At 39.6% G+C, this 17,001-nt stretch overlaps 1 protein-coding gene across 3 annotated transcripts in view; it reads left to right on the forward strand.

Annotated features, from left to right (window-relative positions):
- The window catches only part of WDR70 (WD repeat domain 70), a 271,059-nt gene that overhangs the window by 233,771 nt on the left and 20,287 nt on the right, over positions 1-17,001 (forward strand). For all 3 annotated transcript variants that reach the window (XM_073343800.2, XM_073343799.2, XM_073343801.2), the window contains 2 exons: positions 13,227-13,327; positions 14,930-15,009. In XM_073343800.2, coding sequence (XP_073199901.2) covers positions 13,227-13,327; positions 14,930-15,009 — 181 coding nt within the window. The remainder of the gene's footprint in view (positions 1-13,226; positions 13,328-14,929; positions 15,010-17,001) is intronic.

The following is a 17,001-nucleotide window of genomic DNA, read 5'->3' on the forward strand; positions in this document are numbered from 1 at the left end:
ATTTAATCCTGTCATCTAAGTCGGTTGAACTCTATGTAAAACTAAACACATGTAAATCTTTCCAGAACTGGGCCTTTCTTGAATATACTTAACTTGAAGAATGGGGCTTCGCTTTTAATTTCCTGGTAATTGTCAGTTTATCTTTCAGGTTTTACATTCAGGAAAATTTTCCATGAAATCCCAGCAAACCTCATTTAAATATGGATATCCTTATCTTTAATTTATTGTGTTGTGAAAAATTAAAAAGCCAAGAAGTGTGAATTAGGTTGTTGTTTTTTTTTAAACTTGCTACATTTTGATCATTCAAATTTCACCCCAAATTCCTGACTTCAAAGTGTTTCTCAGAGTTTTCATTGGTTTGACTCCCATTCTTTTTATTGGAATGTTTGTGGCTAAATCCAAACCTGTTGCTTTGAAATTTTACTCATATTTTTCAGCATTTTTGTATTGAATTTTTTTTGGACACCAGGTTCTATTCTGCCCTCTACTGAGTCTGTGCAACCCCACTGAAGCGGTTAGGGCATAACTGAAGGTAGAAAATTTGTACCATTCTCTTTATTTTTATGTCCATTGGTGAAACATGTCAACAGTTTAACAGAACATAGCAATGCTATGTAATAATTTAAGACAGGGATAGAAGTGATGAATATTGTTTCTACTCGTTAAATTCAGGGGAAAATTAGGAGAGCAGAATGTATTTTCCAAATCTACAGTTTGTCCAGGACACTGAGATTAACATCCCTGCTATTAATTAAAAAATATCATAAGATATGTAATGACAAATTGTCACTATTAGGTCAATAGACACAACATTTATATGTTGTAAAACCAAACTTTTTCAAAACTTAACTTTTTATCTTCAGCTATTTGTAGGGTCATAGGTAAGGGTGCATGTTTTTAAATGTTATTAGTTTTGTAACTCCTGACTGGACCCCTTAAATGTAAATGCAACTCCATATAACTACTAAACCTCTGTGTCAGACAAAGTTAATGTTAATTAATTTATTGTATCTTTAAAAAATTATGCAAATAAGCAGCAAGAGGGACTTTCTTAAATAATATTACTTAATTATATTTTAAATGTTTTAAAGACAATAGATGGTACTGCATTAAAGTCAATAAAAATAAACAGTTCTTCACCATGAAATTACAGTTTATTGAAAATTTAAAGATATGATTTATGTTAGACTACATAGGTGCGTTAAATACATTTGCTACCTGGATACTTACCATGATGTTGACAGACAGGTGTTCCAACAGCAGTGCTGACATAAAAATTATAGTTTAGACAAACATACCGTCAAGAGAGCCCACTTGGTTGCTGTTATGGTGGCCTGAAATTATGAAGCCTGACTACTACTGTCAAAATATCTTTTTATGCATTTCAGTATCTCTTGTGCTGACAGGCCACTTATCTCGCTGTACAGGTGGCCAAGAACAGCAAATCAAAATGACACAATTCAAACAGACCCCAGCACATATCGTCATGGCCACTGAGGCAGAAAGCAGTTGGCACTTTTGAAAGAGAAGTTTTGCTTTTTTAATGAAAAATATTTTTTATCAGCAACTCCTGCTGTCACTGTTTTATCTTATAGGATCAAAACAGAACCTGAAACAGGATTATGGTGTTTTTTTATCCCCAGTCAGTTTCAAGTACCTCTTGAGCTGAATATTTGACCTTTCAAATGGAGACCATGAAGATTAGCAGGAAGCTTTAATAAACTCTAAAGTTGTTGGTACTTTTATCTGCTGTAGTTGTTGCATACTATTATAGTTTAATTTGATCTCCTAAATCACTAATCCTGTGCTCAGCCTTGGAGACTTTATCTATGAATTACGAACATCATGTTGTACTGTCAAATGGGTCCTGCTGAGAGTTTGTTTTATAACTGTTATTCCTCTAGCTTTTTGCTGTTTTCACAGACTACTTTTAACATTTCTGCCATTGTAGACAACAAGTCCTCACTCTCCTCCAGTGGGGTTGACTTTCTCTGGTTGCTGGACCATTGGAAGATTTCACCTGTTTTGCTCTGCATCTAGCTGAAAGCAAAATGGGAGAGAGTGGGCTGATTTTGCACCCTTTTTCATTCAGTTAAGATTTTAAGGCCATTGGCAAGTTTAAAGGAATATAGTGGAATAAGGCTGTTCCCTAAAAAATTAGGATGGTGGCAGCTGATAGGAAGCCACACATGAGCTCTCTGGCTCATATCTGACTTCAAGTGTAGCTGTCACATTACCTCATCAATAACTTTCAAATCATTTCATAGATACTTCATTTAAATTTTAATAAACATGTTTTATCATAATAAGGAAACCTAAACAAAGGGAAACAACTCAAATATACTGTTGCTGTAATAAGTAGAGCTGAGTGAAAATCCAGTGTTTTGCCTATTCCTTGTCAATTCCCAGTATTAACCCTCAATTACCAATTTTTTTCCAGTGATTCATTATGAACACATGACAATGCAAAAGAAACATCTCTTACATATTCCAGTTTACCTTAATAGTGGGATGCTGACTGCCATTTTTAATCTGATACATCTAATGGAGCTATGTTCTTCCTGTAGTCAGCCATTTCACTATATCTTATTGGTACATTGACTCATCTTATACTCATAAATACAGCCTTGCACTCCGTTTTTTTGTTTTGGTGGTAGAGGTGGTTAGGGTTTAAGCTACCATAGTACATTCAAATGCATTACATACTTCTGAAACATGTTCCGCCGCAGATGCTCTTTGCTTTCCCGCCAAAAAATGGTTTATGTGGGAAGCATAGAAGCTGCACCAGTGCTCACTCACCCTTCCCCGGCAGCATGGGTGCATCTGTTCAGGAAGCTGGGGGAGAGGTAAGTCACCACGAGGGGGGGAAGGGCAGGGTCTAGGGATGCCCAGCCGCCAAGGACCTTATTCCCAGCTGGGCTGGGCAGTGGGAGGGAAGAGGAGGAGGACGATGACGGAGATGGAGTTTCCCCTCCACCTTCCCTAAATGGAGCAGAGGTCAGATCAACCCCCAAAACCTCCCCTGGCTACAGGAAGCTCTCCACTGTGGGTGTGGTGGGTCTTGGAAGGGGTGTCTGGGTGCATGGGGTGAGGCTCGGTGGGGTGGGGAAGGCTCGGCAGGGAGATTTGGGTGCGAGGGGACGTCCAGATGCACAGGGGTTGGGCAGACAGAGGGAGCAGCTCCCTGTACAATGATCCCTCCCCCCATTTCCTGGCCCTATTGCTCCTCAGCCATGGGGGGATGGGTCACTGTATGGGGAACTGCTCCCCCTGTCCACCCAACCCCTGTACATCTGGACGCCCCCTTGCACCCAAATCCCCCTGCCAAGCCTTCCCCCTCTGCACCCGGAACCCCACACTGAGCCCCTTCTGTATTGGGAGTCCCCCACACCCAAAGCCCCACCCTGAGCCTCACTCCTGCATCGGGAGCTCCCCACACCTGGACCCCCACTCCACTGAGGCCCAACAAGCTGCATCCTGACCCCCCACTCCCTCAGCACCCAGACCACTCGCTTGAGCTCTCCACACCCAGACCTCCCATGCCCCTGCTGAGCCCTAATCACCTTCACCTGGATTCCCCTGCAGAGTCCCATTCCCCGTGCACCCAGAACCCCCCCACGAGCTCCTGTGCATCCAGATCCACACAACACGCTGCTTGCACCTAGATTTAAACACACAGAACCCTGGTACTCTTGAGGTAATTCTGCACCTAAAATTTTTAAAAATTCTGCAACATTCTGCACATTTTATTTGTCAAAATTACAGTAATACAATAACAAAATAATCACACCATTTTGAATTATTTTGACAATTTATTTCAAAATACTTGTCAGCAAATAATTAAAAGTGGTGGTGATTATATTGTGTTATTTTGACAACTAAAATATGCAGAATTTTAAAATATTGTGCACAAAATTTTTAGGGTTTTTTTGGTGCAGAATTTTTAATTTTTTGTGCGGACTTCCCTCAGGAGTAATGACAATCCAGTCTGTTTCCCCTGTAAGAAGTGAACTGATTCTTTTTGTCCTTACTTTCTCTCAAAGGGTTTATAATAAAATGTTGCTTACTTCCTTGATAAGGTTGGAATAAGGTAAAGTCTCCTGAGCATAAAAATCCAATAAGCTTGATTAGAATAAATTTTGAAGGTTTGTAGCAACTGTATGAGCCATACTTGAAAGACAAGAGGTCATGGCAAAGGTGAAGAAGAAAAAGGAGTTTTGGAAGACTCGCTCCACCAGTGCATACCTCAATGTGGTAGCCAACTTCCTTCCTTCCTTCCTTCCTTCCTTCTGCTATCAAAAGCTTGTGAGGGTGCTACATATGAAAACAAATGGGCTTCATACAAAATGTCATCTTTGGAAGACAAATATATGAGACTTTATCTACAACTCATGGCGATCGGGGGAGGTCCCGGATGACTGGAAAAAGGCTTAATGTAGTGCCCATCTTTAAAAAAAGGAAGAAGAAGGATCCAGGGAACTACAGGCCAGTCAGCCTCACCTCAGTCCCTGGAAAAATCATGGAGCAGGTCCTCAAGGAATCAATTTTGAATCACTTAGATGAGAGGAAAGTGATCAGGAACAGTCAGCATGGATTCACCAAGGGCAAGTCATGCCTGACTAACCTAATTGCCTTCTATGACGAGATAACCGGCTCTGTGGATGAGGGGAAGGCAGTATATATGTTATTCCTTGACTTTAGCAAAGTTTTTGACACTGTCTCCCACAGTATTCTTGCCAGCAAGTTAAAGAAGTATGGGCTGGATGAATGGACTGTAAGGTGGATAGAAAGCTGGCTAGATCATCGGGCTCAATGGGTAGTGATCAATGGCTCCATGTCTAGTTGGCAGCTGGTATCAAGTGGAGTGCCAGAAAGGTCAGTCCTGGGGCCAGTTCTGTTCAATATCTTCATTAATGATCTGGAAGATGGCGTGGATTGCACCCTCAGCAAGTTTGCAGATGACACTAAACTGGGAGGAGTGGTAGATATGCTGGAGGGTAGGGATAGGATACAGAGGGACCTAGACAAATTAGAGGATTGGTCCAAAAGAAATCTGAAGAGGTTCAACAAGGACAAGTGCAGAGTCCTGCAGTTAGGACGGAAGAATCCCATGCACCGCTACAGACTAGGGACCGAGCACCTAGGCAGAAGTTCTGCAGAAAAGGACCTAGGGGTTACGGTGGACGAGAAGCTGGATATGAGTCAACAGTTTGCCCTTGTTGCCAAGAAGGCTAACAGTATTTTGGCCTGTATAAGTAAGTAGGAGCATTGCCAGCAGATCGAGGGACATGATAATTCCCCTCTATTCGACATTGGTGAGGCCTCATCTGGAGTACTGTGTCCAGTTTTGGGCCCCACACTACAAGAAGGATGTGGAAAAATTGGAAAGAGTCCAGCGGAGGCCAACAAAAATGATTAGGGGACTGGAACCCATGAGTTATGAGGAGAGGCTGAGGGAACTGGGATTATTTACTCTGCAGAAGAGAAGAATGAGGGGGAGATTTGATAGCTGCTTTCAACTACCTGAAAGGGGGTTCCAAAGAGGATGGATCTAGACTGTTCTCAGTGGTACCAGATGACAGAACAAGGAGTAATGGTCTCAAGTTGCAGTGGGGGAAGTTTAGGCTGCATATTAGGAAAAACTTTTTCACTAGGAGGGTGATGAAGCACTGGAATGGGTTACCTAGGGAGGTGGTGAAATCTCCTTCCTTAGAGGTTTTTAAGGTCAGGCTTGACAAAGTCCTGGCTGGGATGATTTAGTTGGGGATTGGTCCTGCTTTGAGTGGGGGTTGGACTAGATGACCTCCTGAGGTCCCGTCCAGCCCTGATATTCTATGATTCTATGCAAAACTTAATTCTCTGGGTGGATGTAGGATGGGGAAGCAGTGACTGATTAGGCTGGAAAGCAATGTGAGAAAATAACTCTGACCTTCTCAATGGGAGGAAATAATTTAAAATATTGTTTGTATAATATGGTATACTATTATTACTGACAGGAATATTTTATTTATTTACTGTTTATATTTCAGTACTACCCAGAAGTCCCAGTCAGGATTGTGGCCCCATTGTGCTAAAGGCTGTACCTATACAAAAAAAAATGTGTGGAGAGCCCAATCTGGGCCAAAAATATCTAAATCTCTGGAGTTTCTGCAAGTAGTGAAAAACTTGATCCCACAGCTATCCTGGAACAAATTATTACCTTCATGTTAGATTAAATAATATTTCTGTGTTATCAGGATGATATATGCATGTAGTTAAATGCCATTGAATTCCTGACAGAATATCAACTAGAATGAACAAAATAGGAAATACAATTATGTCTACAATTTCAGATCACAGGCAGAATTTTAGCAGCAACCAGAAATAAAGAAAATGACAATTGAAGGGAACATTTTTAATTTTTCCAGGTGTTAGCCTAGCCAAGCAGTCCAAAGGAAGAGAGCAGGTCAAGATGAAGAGAGTGTCTCAAAAATAAAACATTAAAGCTTAAAGATTCAAAATTGGTTAATGAAATTCAATGATTGAATAAAATGAATTGGACTCTTCTGATAACAAAAGGCTTGAAGTCATAAAAACTGCAGTTTGATTAATAGTTCTGCATATAAGACCGTAGAAATTAGGAGCACATTTACTAAATATTTGTTGTGTTTTGTTGGTATGCTTCCCTAGATTTTCCTTTCCTGCTTTTCTTCTCCCTTGCCTCTCAAGTCAAACATGTACACATTAAATATAATTGGGAACTGTAGAATGTGAATATCGATCAATGAATTAATATTTTTGTTTCTGAAAAACATAACATGTTTCAGAGTAACAGCGTGTTAGTCTGTATTCGCAAAAAGAAAAGGAGTACTTGTGGCACCTTAGAGACTAATCAATTTATTTGAGCATAAGCTTTCGTGAGCTACAGCTCACTTCATCGGATGCATACTGTGGAAACTGCAGAAGACATTATATACACAGAGACCATGAAACAATACCTCCTCCCATCCCACTCTCCTGCTGGTAATAGCTTATCTAAACTGATCACTCTCCTTACAATGTGTATGATAATCAAGTTGGGCCATTTCCAGCACAAATCCAGGTTTTCTCACCTCCGCCACCCCCCCCCCCCCACACACACACACACAAACTCACTCTCCTGCTGGTAATAGCCCATCCAAAGTGACCACTCTCCCTACAATGTGCATGATAATCAAGGTGGGCCATTTCCATCACAAATCCAGGTTTTCTCACCCTCCCACCCCCATACACACACAAACTCACTCTCTTGCTGGATTTGTGCTGGAAATGGCCCATCTTGATTTTCATACACACTGTAAGGAGAGTGGTCACTTTGGATAAGCTATTACCAGCAGGAGAGTGAGTTTGTGTGTGTGGTTTTTGGAGGGGGGGTGGGGGGTGAGAAAACCTGGATTTGTGCTGGAAGTGGCCCACCTTGATTATCATACACATTGTAAGGAGAGTGATCAGTTTAGATAAGCTATTACCAGCAGGAGAGTGGGATGGGAGGAGGTATTGTTTCATGGTCTCTGTGTATATAATGTCTTCTGCAGTTTCCACAGTATGCATCCGATGAAGTGAGCTGTAGCTCACGAAAGCTTATGCTCAAATAAATTGGTTAGTCTCTAAGGTGCCACAAGTACTCCTTTTCTTTTTATAACATAACATGAACGGCATCATAGCTTTAAATCTGTAGGAATGCTTTAGGGACGGATGATTTATTTATTGTGCATATTCATGCTTAGCTCCATGTGTACTGAAGTACTGAAAAACAATAAAACTAAAATCAGAACATTTGCTACATGCTTCATGTCATACAGATGCCACCTTTTGAGCCTTATCAAATATTTGGTTCTGTCTAAACTGTCTCTGTACCATTTAAAGTCTTAGAATAGATGAAGAATTTTATTTAGGTAATTTACTAATAACCTTTCCTTCCATACCTGGCTCTCATGAATATTATTTGGTAATAAGCTTTCCAGCTGTTTCGTCAGAACCTTGGCCAAAACTTTACAATCACAGTTTATTAAAGACAGGTCTATAATTAGCATCCTTGAGGCTTTTGGGTGGATTCCAGTCTGCCCTCTGGGGGTTCTCTGATTGTTTCCACTTGACGCCTTCTTCGGCCGATGGACACTGGATTCTTAGTCTGGCACCTCTCTGATCATTCATTTATTATCCACACCAAGCAGCCATCCACATACATCCTCTATCTCTATTTTAATCACAGTTGTTAACAAAGCGAGATAAATACAACAAAAGGCAGGGAGTCTCTGTGTGCTGTTTCTGTTGTTACAAAGTATTTGTTTGAGAACAGACTCTGTCTTAGGATGTACTAACACAATTAGCAGCCAAAAACCAAGAGACCTCCCTCTTAATTAGTAATACTCTGGAATTTAAACTATGGGGAATCAAACTCATTTGTGATTTTAATACAGAACTTCTTTAATATGATCTAACATGGGCTCCTCCACAGCAGTGGCCAGAGCAGCTGATGGCTCCTCCAGGGCTTCCCTCATGGCAGCTGATGGCCCCCTGGGGCTTCCCTCCACAGCGGTGGCCAGAGCAGCCACTGGACCCCTGGGGTTCCCCTCATGGCAGCGACTGGAGCAGCCACCAGCCACCTGGGGCTTCCCCACAGCAGCTGGTGCCACAGGCCCCCCAGGACTCCTCCCCCACCACCCCCAGCTGCTGCCGTGGGCTACCTTGGGGCTCCCTCCTCAGCTGCTGGTTGCTGCGGGATTCCCTCCCCTCACCTGGTAGAGGTACACCCCCCCTCCCCCCCAAGATTCAATCAGGGGTATTTATGGTATAAGTCATGGACAGATCATGGGCCATGATTTTTTGTTTCTTGCCCGTGACCTGTCCATGACTTTTACTAAAAATACCCATGATTAAATCATAGCCTTAACTGAATAAACGGCTACTTCCCCATAATTAATCATTTGTTTCTCAGTAGCAAGTCTTGATTAATGTAGCCTAAAGCTGTCTTACTAATTGTTCTTTGTTGGTAGTTTTTTCAGCTGTAGTGCACACACGCCATCATCTTCTGTAAATCTGGTTGCTTGAGTTTTGGATCTACTTTTGTTTGTTGAATGGATAGGAGTTGGGGAGATGATGTGAATCCCTAGGTCTTCCTTCTTCCCTCATTCACGGATCTCCATGCATCTTTCTGCAGAAGGTGCTGAGACCCCATCGCCCCCACCTCTGCAGAAAGCGGATGATCAGACTCAGGATTTGGTTTGGATACGTTCAGGATCTTTAAATGTAGTTTTGACTCAATGTTGTAGCTAAAAATTAGCAAAGGGTCTTGGGCCTGTATCCAGTACTTGAGCATGTGATGTCCTGTAGATGTACTTATCAGAGATTGAGCTATTATAGGAATCCTTTTCTTATATAAAGAACTTTTGCACAAAGCAGCATTGTATATTTCAGAATTATTGTTTGTCATCAATAGGAATTCTTTTTATGTATTATGAAAGAGGAGTACTTTAAAGAAAACATCACCAACTCTCACACTGAAGAGCTGAGAAATGGGTTTAAGAGACTTCGTAAAACTTCAGAATCCATGATGCTTTGAGGTTATTCAGTTTTAAACATAGCAAGAAACAGTCAGTTAAATCTGGCTGTAAACTAATTTTTGTACTCAGTTGTTAATTACTGTATTTGTACCCGTAGTTTCACTTTGAATCTAGAAAACTGTTAATCTGAATCTCTATATAGCCCGTACTAGTGGTTAATCCAGGACTTTGTGCTTGTTTTTACAAAGTACTGTCAATCTAATTACCTCCTTCTGTTTTACTTCTCTGCTAAGAAATAAAATCACCTAAGTGCAGTGAGAGATTGTAACTTGCTGCTAATTAATGTGGTTATGACTTCCAGCCTGAACTCAACTGTCTCTTGGGTGTAGTTGAAACTAAGCACCAGCTGCCATGTAGTGATGCCATTGCAAATACTAAATGTTAAAATAAAACAGGATTTTTAAAAAAAAATTATTGATTTTAAAATTAGATGGACTTTAGAGCAGGGCTGGATTAAAGGACACCAGGGCCCTACACACACCATGATGAGAGGCTCCTTATAGCCTTGCTCTGCCCCTGTGCCATGGCCCCCATTCTCTTCCAGAGAAGCTGGGGCAATGGCCCGGGGCCTGGGTTGTATCTGCATGGGTCAGGCCTCCTGTACTCTCCCCCTGCCTATGCTTTTTGGGATGGAGTTGGCAGAGTTCCCAAGAACAGTGGGTTGTAGAGTTATCACACCATTGAGATTCATAGGGAAGTGCATACCTTTCAGAGCTATTGTTTCCGACTGTCTGCGGTCTCAGGCTCACATTCTCATGCTCGATTCGCATTTTCAATCTTTTCTTTGCAGGCATGTGGGCTAGAAAATTAGGATATTGGGATTTTTTTTTAAATGAAAGCTGAGATTCTGACTTCATCATGTGACTTCAGGAGCATGGTCCCTTGGTTTCAGGACTAAAGTGCCTGTGCTTTAATCCCTTCTTAGTTTAGGTTGCTCACTAAACACCTATCTACTAAAATTCTAAATTATATTCTAAGTGTAAAAGGCAAGTTAACTCTGAGTCTTAGGATATATGCAGTGGTTACTAATTAAATTCTTTATAATGTGAGGATTTTATTCTACTATCTTCACATATTTAGTGCCCAAGCCTGCAATGTTCTGTCATCTGAACTGTCCTTATTTCATAGTATCATAGGGTTGGAAGGGACCTCAGGAGGTCATCTAGTCCAACCCCCTGCTCAAAGCAGGACCAATCCCCAATTTTTGCCCCAGATCCCTAAATGGCCCCCTCAAGGATTGAACTCACAACCCTGGTTTTAGCAGGTCAATGCTCAAACCACTGAGCTATCCCTCTCCCCAATTTGCATAACTGACTTCAGTGGGACTACTTGTATGGAGACTTATAATGATTTAGTCCCTAGGATTCAGTATTTTAGTCTTTCAGGGTAGTGTATGATCCAAAAAATCGACATGAGTATTTTTTGTCATGTGTTGTAAAGTAGATTTATACACCAGTGATATAGTAAAGTTACTTGACTGTTCAGAGCTTGGAGACATTTTACTGTTTCAGAAGATTTATAATGCTGTGTTTTATGGCAGTTTCTTCTGCCTGCTCTGAAGCACGTGCCACAGTGTTTTTAAGTGAGCTGTGCATGTTTGACAAGCTAGAATTGTAGCAATTCCCATCAGTGCATGAGCCACAATGTCTCAAGATTTGTTTTTGTTGGCTGGTGTCCAGTACCATGCTATATAATACATTTACTTGACAGAAGAAAGTGGTGAACTGCATTAACTACAAAGTTTTTAAAGGCTGGCAAAACACATGCAGTAAATATTAATAAACGAAAAGGCCACTTACCTTTAACCTTGAATTCTGCTATTAGCTGTGTTTGTTTTAGAATTACTGTAGCATTTGAGTAATAACTGATATTGCAACAAATAAGAATTGTTTTTTAAAAATAAACAGTTTATTAACAGGCCTACACTGACTGCGTTGGTAACTTGTTATAGCAAGTGACAGGGATTATGGAGCTCCTGAACGTCAAGAAATTTAACTTTACATCCCTACTAGTTGCTACATGTAAAATGAGCTTTGACCTTTAATATGGTTGTATATTTAACCTTGCATACCTGTAAGAGCATGGAGAGGTGTCATTTTTTAAAACTATTGTGTCTGTGTGATGTGTGGGATGAGATTTATATTAGGGACATTTCAGGAGGCTCTATTAACTGCCACTTCATTGAGGCTCAGTACTGTGAAACCTGTTTCTCAATAAGTAATTGAGAAAAGCCTATATTTATCTTATAGCCAAAAGAAGGTCCAACTGATTAGGGCTTAACAGATTTATGGTTTTTCAGAATCAGGCATTCCACTAGCATATTAGCACGTGGCTCATATTTAACATCCAAACAAAATTATATTGGGGCTATGCCAGGAATGGGAAGGAAAACTGGGATTGAGGTAGGGAGGTATTGGGTGGGTGGAAGGCTTGAAAATTGGCAGTGGGGGATATATAGCCATTCACTTATAGGTCACCAAAGTAAGTATACTAACTTCCTGAAATGTCTCCAGTCTCCCAAGTTACAGTATTATGTTTCATTTACACTCCCTATTATAATTTAAATTATTATACTTCTCTTGTTCAGACTAAAGTGAACACCTGTTTTGTGGCTTGTATAAGATGTATTATGCAAAAGCACTCTTTCTCACTCCCCCATCTCAATATCAAATATAATTTAATAAACAAATGATTAGTCCAGGTTGAAAGGTTCTCTTGGGCAAGGTGGAACAGTAGGCTTGGGAAGGAGGTTATGAAAGATGATTGAGCACATTTCAATGAAATAATAATATGAGCATGAATCCTTTTAGCTCTAGATACATTTATAATATAGTTAATACAAGTCCTGTCAACACTATAACCTTCAGTCTTAAAGTTAGTTTATCGCTTTATAAGGTAGTTACCTCTCAAACAATAAGCACTCTCCAATTATCTAAATACATAGAGTCTGTTGTTTAGGTGAACATTAAGATTTGTTGTTCCTCATGGTAAATAGTGTCTTTGCTTTATTTACTTCCTCAGTCAATATTTGACCATTCAAAGAGATTTTTCATTTTGGTTTTGTAATTCAAACTGAAATCTAGTTTTCATAGTTTCATAGATTATAAAGCCAAAAGGAACTGTTGTGATTATTTAGTCTGACCTCTTGTATAACACAGGCCACAGGACTTCCCTGAATTAATTTCTGTTAGAACTGGAGCATATCTAGTGATATGTCATATGGATGAATATGTTGTGTGTGTAAAACAAAAAGGTACTAAGGCCTTGACAGTCTAAAATCAGTTTGTGTACTGATCAAAAGAGGGGCGGAGGTATCATCCCAGGAGTATAGGCTGAGGCATTGACTACAGGCAGAGACTGAAATTGGATTAGTTCTTTAGGACATCCTGGGGAAAGGAGAAATCCGAATGAAGACTAACTGTTTTTAAGTTGTAGCAGAGTCAATGAGTGAGAGAGCAGCATTGCGTGTGAAAGTTTTAGTTCTATAGGGAAGAAAGACCATATGAAGTAAGACTCAGAGGAAAAGAGCTTCATTAATTACTTTAAAAAACCCTTACAAAGTTGTATGCTAAATCTAATTTCAAGAGCTAAACAGTTTGAGACACAAAAACACTGATCCAATATCAATATGTAATTTTATTTCAGAGTGTTGTGCGTTGTCTTTGGCATCCCAAGCTAAACCAGATCATGGTTGGTACAGGAAATGGATTGGCTAAAGTATACTATGATCCAATCAAAAGCCAGAGGTATTTAATATTTACATTATTATCGTTAAAACCATGTTTTTTTTCTCAACCTTAGACTGACCGTATTAAAAGGTGAGGAAATTAGTTTATGATCATTTGTGAGGCAGTGAATCAAAAATAGTAGCTTATGTTTTTCAGAAGCAGTGCATTTTCCATTGAGCCTTTGATTCCGCTGTATACTTGGATATTAAAATTTGGAACTTTATCTGAGGTTTTGAATACTTTCCATGCGGTTCCATCAGTGTACTATGTGGAAATGGCATTAAGAATGCCCAACTAGCATATCCCTCACTGTCCCCAAAGACTGCTAAAGTGATGTTTGTAAAAAGACTGTTTAATGTAGTCATGCTTGTTTTTCTGAAGTAGCATTTTGTTTAGGAGTCCAACTCTTAGTTTGAATTTCAGTGATCTGTGCAGTTATGTTGAAAACCCAAATTTGAGAAGAGGTGAGGAATGGAATGAGAGAATTTCCCATCTGTTTCACTTTCTTTGCTGCCCATGGCCAGTGACTGCATACTTAAAGGATGGAAAGGCAGAAGCAATTAATAAAAAGGGAAGCTAGCAGCTGAGAGTGGCAGGATGAATTTAAAGACACTGCCTTGTTTGGAATTTAACGTCCTCATCTCATAGTTTTTCTGCCAGTCCAGCACACTTTATCCCTGCTGGCAGATGGAGCAAGCACAAATGATTTTCTGATTATCTTCTCCCTCCTTTACATACAAAGATTTGTTCGTTTGCACGCTCAGCTGCTTCTCTCTCTAGCAGCCAAAGGAGTATTATATTCTAAATTTCAGGCTGAATTTCATATCGGATGCTGGTTGTAACCTGAATGCTTGATTATGGGGACAAGCTCAGGTTCCCAAGATTTCTGGGACCCAAGTTTAATTTTTTCTTTCTGTGTATATTTTTGAAGGCTTTGTAGTGATTTGACATCAGAGCCTGGGTTCCTGCTCCTACATAAACAAATTCTTGTGCTTTCTCTTCTCTACATGCGTGGGAGATATCCTGTAATGGAGGAACCTTGCCTCTAAATTCAAAAGATGCTTACAGTTCAGAGCTGTCTTAATGTAACTAGGTAATCATGTAAAATGCAGGAGCATTCCAACCCTGAAGTCTCAATGGAAGAGGTGCACTCTTGTCTGTGATAGTTTCCTGGTTTCATTGTTTTCCTTTTCCTTCACAGATATATATCTATATAAATAGAGGGAGCTCACCAATTTAAGTCGGTTACAATTTAAGTTACTTCCAACAAGACCTGTGCAAGCTTTGTCCCATAGTTCTGTCAGGGCATCTCCATTTAGACCGCCAATACTCTTCTGCTTAAGAGAGGATGATTGGGCTGAATAGTTGCAGACTGTGTGGTGTTTTTTGGGTTGTGAACAAGCAAAGAATAAGATGAAACTACCACATGCATTTCCACCTCTGACTTTAAGCCACATTACAAATTCATCAACCGCTCTAGCCTCCCTTACATGCATACTCACAAATGTATTCATACATTTGTAAAAGTACTATTCAACCTGGCAGGAATTTTATCTTGAACAAACACTTTCTACTTCTATTATAAATAAATAAATTAAGCCACTTTATTTTTTATCCTAGGGGAGCAAAATTATGTGTGGTTAAAACAAAACGAAAAGCCAGACAGGCAGAGACTCTTACACAGGATTACATTATAACACGTAAGTAATTTAAACATATATTTATAAGGTGACCCTTATTCATTTCTCAGGCTTTTACCTTTATATGTCCCCATCTCAAAAAGTCAAACTGTCACCATATTGCGTTTACACTTCATAGGAGAGTGGGTATAGCTCAGAAGCTAGTCCACCATACTACACGTCAAATGAAAATGTTCTTGCATATACCCTGTGTAGTTGTTAATATTGTTATTTACAAGGTGCAAATACAGACTTGATCTGATGAAATTCTGGATGGGCTAAAGTTTTCCTTCAGAAATCCAGGCTGGCCTTTTAAAGTTTATTTATTTTGTATGAAATATATATATTTCATACAAAAAACTTCATGAAAAATACTTTGAGATTGCAAAGATAAAAACTTTGAAGTCATGGAAAGACAGGATGGTGGTCTGCGCAGGTTGATGAAGATCTCTGACACTTGGGAGCATACACAATGTCAATGGAATGTTCACAGACTTAAAGGAAAATTTTTGAAGACATTCTACTAACAATGTGAAAGTGGTGATTTTCCAGGTCTTAGAGCTCAGCCAAAGATATGTGGAATTTTTGTCTGAACAGATAAAACACCACTCAGAACTATCCTCCTGCAGAATATCAAGTTTCTAATAAAAACTGTGGAGATGCTAGGGCTGTTCAAAGAAATCTTCAAAAAAATTGTTAACATTGGCAAAATTACCTGTTTTTCCGGAACCTCACTCTCGGAAGCAGCAAACCCATATTTGCTGAAATTTTCCAAATTTCAGTATGGAAAATTTCAGCCTCAATCAACAGTTAGTTTGGCAAAGTTATAAGCACATCAAAAGAGGAGCTTTATAATGGGTAATTTTAGGCAACCTTAATCGTAACATTGAACAGCCTATAATAGAAATAGTGTCTATACTTTCATTAATTAATGTTTGCATTCTAAAGTGCTTCGATTATGCAAATTTTCAAAAATTGGAGCCTAAAATCCACTGGGACCACAGCCTCTGAGTCAGTTAGGGGCTTTTAAAAATCCCACCATTAGATGCCTAAATATGGATTTCTCTAATTTTTGAAAATATTAACTTTATCATGAGGATTTGTCTGGTTCGTTCTTGCACATAATTGTGGAGACCTAGTAAGAATAGATCCATACAAAGAAATACGCTGAAAATGTTTCTAAACTGATAGAATTTGGAATTTCACTTGACAGGTTTTTTTGTAGGTTTGTTGCTTGTTTGGAAGCTTTTCAGAAGCCCCTTCGTTACAGGCAACATAAAGCATCTTTTTACCAAGAAAGCACAATAAACCATATTTGAATTTCAGAATTGCATATACTGATTGCTTAAAATGCAGGAATGCCACTTGAGGGATTAGGTGTTACTTTTAAAATACAGGCATATTATTACTCAGCTGGATTTTCCTCAAACAAGCGTGACTCCACATATGGCAAAATCTTGGATCTGTACATTAGTCATCTCAAATGCCCTGTGCAAACTGATCAAGTTCGTCACTTGCCAACAAACTGTTCAGACACTTCATACTTCATGAATTCTGCAAAAATAAACTCTAAACATTTATTCCTAAAGATCCACAGCCATATCATCTGGGCTGTGATTTCATTAAGTCTAATAAATTAAGCAGACCTCCCAGAATAACTCGGAAAGAGATAATGATGATTCAGTGGATAGTTCTGATTCAGTATAGAGCCAGTGCCTGCACATTAGAGGCTACTGTGCTGCTGAAGATACTGTCTTTTTGTTGAGAGGTTAAGAACAACACACTGACAATTTGTGGTCATTAAAAATACCAGGGCAACTTTCTCAAGAGGTGTTAAATCCTGGTGTCCTGGCCAAATTCTGACAGCAGTAATTAGGTCCTGCCAACCTAAATTTGCCTCATTACTTAGGGAAAATTGATTTTGGCAGCATATGTAGAAGTGCATCACAACTTGGATCAGGGAGGTGATAATTCTCCATCTGTCACTTTGCGGTTAAACTGTGCCTGGAATTT

Source organism: Lepidochelys kempii, chromosome 5 (genome assembly GCF_965140285.1).
Source record: "Lepidochelys kempii isolate rLepKem1 chromosome 5, rLepKem1.hap1, whole genome shotgun sequence".
NCBI lineage: Eukaryota > Metazoa > Chordata > Testudines > Cheloniidae > Lepidochelys > Lepidochelys kempii.